At 38.7% G+C, this 6260-nt stretch overlaps 1 protein-coding gene across 1 annotated transcript; it reads left to right on the top strand.

The window, feature by feature from the left end:
- Window positions 1-883: 883 nt before the first annotated feature.
- On the top strand, window positions 884-4824 carry GPHB5 (glycoprotein hormone subunit beta 5). Its single transcript, XM_043981439.1, has 2 exons — window positions 884-1087; window positions 4636-4824. Exons 1-2 carry the CDS (start codon window positions 884-886, stop codon window positions 4822-4824), a joined length of 393 nt encoding a protein of 130 aa, XP_043837374.1.
- The last annotated feature ends 1436 nt before the right edge of the window (window positions 4825-6260 follow it).

The following is a 6260-nucleotide window of genomic DNA, read 5'->3' as shown; positions in this document are numbered from 1 at the left end:
CTTCTTGTATTCTATTTTAAATACGTCTTGTTTGCATCCTTGGGGTTTTTATTAATTGGTGACAAAGTGGCATAAGAGTCCAGAGAAAGTCAAACTAGAAGGGTTGAACTGAGGCAAAAGTCACTAAAAAGTGCATGTATCAGCTGTGTTTTTTGCAATACGTAAAGCATATGCAATGATTAATATTTTTAATAGTGTCACTATACTATTAAGTTATCCTATCCATGAAACTTATTTTTTTAAAGATGTGCATCCATTTCTACAGAAGTACAATGTTTAGTTTGAAATTGTATTTCTCTTCCTTAGTAACGGTCATGACGCTTAGAGATTCTGATCACAAGATCATAACATTCGGAGTTGGAAGGGTCATTAAAGAACATAGTTCAACTCCCTTCTTTTGCAGATGAGGGATCTGAGACACAGAAATGTTTAGTGACTTGACCAAGGTCATGAAGACATGAGATAGTAGAAAAGAGATTTGAACCCAGACCCTCCAACTCCAAATCCAGTGTGCTTTCCATTCCTTGATAGCCATTTTAAAGATATAATAGGCACCTCTCTCATAATTCATAATCCAGGTGAGTCATTGCAGGTGAATGGTTGAGGACATTCTTGGGATGATTGGTGTCTATGTAACATGAAGGTAGGATCATACATTATCTCATTGAATCAATTCTCAGATCATTCCCAAGTTGTTGAATGGATAGGTAATGTAGGTGGTAGGCATGCAAAATTTCCTTTCATTCTAAGAGCACAGCATAGCCCTTCCTTTTCCTAATAGACACATTATGCTTACTGATCTCATGGGGCAGAAGAATAGAGCAAGAATGCAGTTTCACCTTTTAATTAACCCATTACTCCCTTTCTGTCTTTCTTTGCCAGCATGAAGCTTGGGCACCTTTTCCTGGGCTCAGTGCCCCTCCTTGTCCTGGTTCACTGCATTTGGGCCTTCAATACCTCCAAAGGGGACCTCCGAAAGTTTGTTGGTTGTGCTGTGAGGGAATTCACTTTTTTGGCAAAGAAGCCGGGCTGTAGGGCGTTACGGATTACTACAGATGCCTGCTGGGGTCGCTGTGAGACTTGGGAAGTGAGTTATCCATTTATGCCTGGGGTAGCAAGAGTAATAGTAATAATTAATAATAATGATAATTATTGATAATAATAATAAACAACTAAAACCATGTAGTGGTTTAAAAGTTTATATATTTTTTTTGAGGGGAAATGGGGGGTTAAGTGACTTGCCCAGGGTCACACAGCTAGTGTCAAGTGTCTGAGGTCGGATTTGAACTCAGGTCCTCCTGAATCCAGGGTCGGTGCTTTATCCACTGTACCACCTAGCCGCCCCCGGTTTAAAAGTTTATAAAATGCTTATCTTGCAAAACACAACCCTGTCAGTAGGTATGACATTTATAATTATTTTCATTTTTTAGATAAGGAACCCAGAATGTTAATTGACTTTTCCACAGTCACAGAGATAGTAAGTGCCAATGCTTGAATTTGAAACCAGGTCTTCCCTGATTCCAAGTCTAGTGTTCTACTCATTATACCATGCTGTAGGGGAAGACTATAAGAATCTGAATCAAATTCTTGGCTCTCACTCAGTTGTTACTTGTTTTTTGATTAAATGAAGTGAAAAGTAAAGTGACTGCTCTCTCTCCTGAGGTAAGATTTTTGGAAATCCACCAAGTATTACTCAGGAGAAACAGAATGATGATTACAAATAGTAGTTTGCAATACGGTGATGCTTCAAATTTCTTCTTGGGTGTTGTCACTGTGCAGGGAGGGCAAGAATTGTTGTTATTCTACTACAGCTGAGGATAATAATGTAAAAGCAACCCCTTCAAAGTCATGCAGTGAACTACTAAAAAAACTGGTGTTCTGTTCTTAGTCTAGTATTATAATCATTTCTCCAGTCTGTTTTCACTATTTGTGATAAAGTTAAATTATTGAAAACAATGCAAATATAACACAGAATTGTGAAGTTGCTGAAGTTTGTCTTTGGACATACTCAGAACCTTCTCTTTTTTTTAATCTTTGATTTTCTTATGGTGCCCTTTCCCTCTGTTCCATAGACAATCAGTGTTCTCCTATTTCCTCCCTCCCACTTTTTTTCTGCCCAATCTTCCAGATCACAAAGGATCTCTTTAAAGTAAGGTGTAAATCACTGACAAAATCTGGTGGTGATCTTTCCCCAAGGTTACTTGTATTTTTTTTCAGGTGACAAAACCTTAAAAGAAAGGGATAAATCTCTCTGAAATATCAGGTAATAGAAAGGTGGGAGGCTTTTTTGGGCTGGCCAGGAGGTGGCTGGGGTGGATGGGAGAGAGGCACTTCTTAGTATCTCTGAGTACAGCATTTGGAAAATTGACCATTCCACCAGGCTTAGCACTGATGACAAACTTGGGACACTATTCTCCTATTAGCAACCTCTTTGGGGAGCCTGACATTCTCCCTAACATAAATGGAAATATCTGGAAGGACTACAGGTGCATTTTAAGAAGTCTATGCCATTTAGAAAAATATTCCCTCTGTCCAGTAAACTAGGGAAAACAAAACTGATATTAAACACAGATTGAAGTCTGTTAATGAAACTGAGTTTTGATGGGTCAATGTAAAAAATTAGGTTAAACTCCTTTGCCAAATTGGCTTTGTTTTCACATTTCTCAGGGGAGTGAGAGTACATTTGCCAGATGTAGGCAGAAGGGTTTTCCTGCTAATACCACGAATGTCATTGATTGTCAAATAACTTGGGATGATTTGGGACCTTCTTGTCTATATAGATGGATCTGTCAGAGATCATCATTTTCAGGCTTACTTGTTAGTTGGACCCCAGGACTCTTTGTGCTTAGTGAGACCTCTGGGCCATTTTCCTTTTAAATCATTGTTTCTTAAAATTCAGTCCATCTTCTTTCACTTTGGGGATATAACAATTTTCATTTGGCCAGTCGTTGCATGGAAGGCCTGATCCTAGGGAAGTCATTGAAGAGACTCAAGTCCCAGGTCTATTGAAGAGACTCAAGTCCCAGGACCATTGCATCTTGGTCTCTAATGGGCCTGAGACTTGAGTCTCTTCAATGACTGCCCAGGATCTTTGTAGCCAATTTCCATTTAAGGTCTCAGTAACTTGCTAATGGTAAAATGAATTAGAACACATAGGTCTGTTTGTTTTGTGATTTGAAAATTGACAAGGTAGAACATACCCATTCCTACAAATAAGTCCAAGAACAGGTTTGAAAACTAAGATTTTACTAGGAGTCACAATTAGGAATTTTAGCATCTGGAACAAAGACTAACAGTAACTTCAGGAGGGGAAAGTGATAATATGTGTTCCAATCTGAGGAATAGAGGTCCTTCCCTATGGGAAGGGGCTGATAGAGGCTCTAACACACCATCATGGATATACTGCTGGGGAGGCCACCATACAGAGGGTGATGAGGGATAGGACAATGTTGGAGATGAGTCCACCCCAGCACATTTTCTGGTAGCTTAAAAAATTTTTAACCATTTATTTTTGCCAATTAAATACTAAGCTATGTTTCTATGTTACTAAAAAAGAACTGCTCTCAGTGCCCTGGGGCAAAGCTATAGTTATAGCTCAGATTTTAGTGACACTTGGAGGGGCTAGATCTACTTTTTAGAAGTTGACACTAAATAACTGTTGCTCATGACATGGGCAGCTACAGTGTCCAGGACATGAGAATGTGAAGCAAGATGTACATGTTAAACTATGGGCTTCAGGTGTGTGTGTGTGTGTGTGTGTGTGTGTGTGTGTGTGATAGAGAGAGATAGAGAGAGATAGAGAGAGAGAGAGAGAGAGAGAGAGAGAGAGAGAGAGAGAGAGAGAGAGAGAGAGAGAGAATCTCCTCAAAGACAAATCTAATTCCACTATTGGGAATGGCCTTTGCTAAAGTCAAGTGGATGCTCAACTAATCACATCTGTGGGCAATGTTTCATCCTGGTTTTCCTTTGTCTTTTTTTCTTCTTCTTGTATGTAACAATATAGGAGATAAGAACTGGACTTGTGATTTCATTGGTATACCTAAAACAACTCTACCAATGCAGATAGGTACTTTTTCTATTACTTATAGTCTTAGAAAACAGAAAGTTAAGTGATTTAGGATCACACAGCCAATTTGTGTCAGAGGCAGGACATGAATGCATGCCTTCTTGGCTTCATGGTCAACTTCTTATCCACTACAACACACTGACTCATCTGTAATGATATACTGGAGGTAATTGCTTACTGGTTAGGGCTAATACTGCAGAAAGACAATTTTGTTTGGTGAAGGAATGATTGTTTGGGGGCCTGCCATCCTTAGACCTCTGGTATATTTTCTTTGATCAAAGCTTTCCTTGAATATGGGATACCTCTTCTTCCTCTTTTTTGGAGGCAATTGGTGTTAAGTGACTTGCCCATGGCCACACAGATAGTATCTGTTTGAGGCCAGATTTGAACTCAAATCCTCCTGACTCCAGGACTGGTGCTGTGCCATCTTGCTGCCCCTAATCTGGGACTCTTAGAAATAAAAAAAAGATGCACCATTCATAGTCTTCAGAATAGGCCATCTAAAAGCCCAGGGATTTCCCAGACACAGTTGTCTGATGCCTTCCTTGTTTTTTACCCCTTATGAGCAGAAACCTATCCTGGATCCTCCCTACATCGAAGCCCACCATCGAGTCTGCACCTACAACGAGACCAAACAGGTGACCATCAAGTTGCCCAGCTGCGCCCCAGGCGTTGATCCTTTCTACACATACCCCATGGCCATCCGGTGTGACTGTGGGGCATGTTCTACTGCAACAACTGAATGTGAGACTGTCTGAAATTATCATTGGCTTACTCTGCTGCTCCTGAGAAACTAGCTGTCAAGCCTTTAGAATTATGGGTGTTCTCATATAGGCAGTGCTTCCAGATATATATCCCTTGTATCCCTTTGATTCCAGAACTATTTCAATACAATTGAGCATATCATAGAGTAGATACCAGCTGGCTCCCTGTAGTGACAGGTATTTTAGGCTATGAAGAGAACAAATCTCTGTTTGATAAATACATAGGCAGAAAACGACAAAAATTCCATTGATGCCTCTGCAAAAATAATTGGTTCAGTTTACATATTTCAGAATTAACACTTATTTACATCAAGCCTCTGAAACTTCCTATTACTTGAGTTTCTAATCTTCCAATCTTAATCATATATTGGGAAATTGAGGCAATTGGACTATAATGGGTTTAAATGATAGAATCACATATTTTTTAAATTTAGAAGGGACTTCAGTAGCCATTTAGCCCAACTGCTACCCAAAAGAAAGCCTTACTACATGACAAAAAGACTTTGCTTGAAGACTTCTGATGAGGTCTTATTAAATCTAATACACCATTTAAACTTCGGCCTTCATATGGATGGGATCCAGAGATAATGGTTTCCAGAAATGGCTAGAAGGGAATGGGACCTGTCCTTCAAGCTTTCTCTCTGACTCTAGGAATGCTGGTTGTAATGTGTTTTTAGGAGAAGAAAACTCTTATATTCAGCAATTACTTACCTAATACATGGAGATCAGATGAATTTAAAGAGCAATATTTAACGATGCTCTAAGATCTGGACTTTGGGAATTATTCCATGAGCACAACACTCCACAAAAATGGTCTCTGACATTATACTGCTGTAAGATATATGCAGTTTTGAATTCTAGCCTTCATTTGGGCATAAAAATTCATGAAACTCGACCAGTTTCCCAGGCCTTTATCAGCAACGCATACATCAAAACTCTCCAAAAAGTGTCCTTGATCCATTCATCAAAATTGTTCTCTATTAAACATCTCTTTAATTGAAATTCTAACTTATTAAGCATTTTCATTTTGCATATATTTGTAAAACTGTATTGCCAGTTACACAGAAGCAGCCTGTGATATGGGGAGCTTGCTATCTCTCTCAACTCTGAAAACAGTCAATTTTCTGCTGCCTTTTTCTACCGCTAATGACATATATCTGTCTTGAGTTACTTTCGGAATTTGTTGGCTTACATTTTATCTTGCTGCTTTTCAATAGCTTGCCTAAGGACAATAAATTTTGATGTTTATAGACCTTGTCCTCCCCCTTTTGGAAATTCAATGCAATGATAACCTACACATCCATATTTTTTAGTCCTTAATAAACTTGAAATTGTAGTGAGAAGTACTTTCAAAATTGTACCATATGTTAATTTTTAATTTATTGTTGATCATATTGTAAATCATTTAAGCTTTTTATTTAAGAATTGTG

The sequence above is a fragment of the Dromiciops gliroides genome, chromosome 2 (genome assembly GCF_019393635.1).
Source record: "Dromiciops gliroides isolate mDroGli1 chromosome 2, mDroGli1.pri, whole genome shotgun sequence".
Lineage (NCBI taxonomy): Eukaryota > Metazoa > Chordata > Mammalia > Microbiotheria > Microbiotheriidae > Dromiciops > Dromiciops gliroides.
The sequence above is the reverse complement of the archived record's forward strand: the minus strand, read 5'-3'. Positions and strand labels throughout refer to the sequence as shown.

Excerpts from the sequence above, each read along its gene's own strand:
- GPHB5 (XM_043981439.1), top strand. The coding sequence starts at position 884 with ATGAAGCTTGGGCACCTTTTCCTGGGCTCAGTGCCCCTCCTTGTCCTG. Across the intron at positions 1,088-4,635 it reads GTCGCTGTGAGACTTGGGAA|AAACCTATCCTGGATCCTCC; the intron begins GTGAGTTATCCA and ends CCTTATGAGCAG.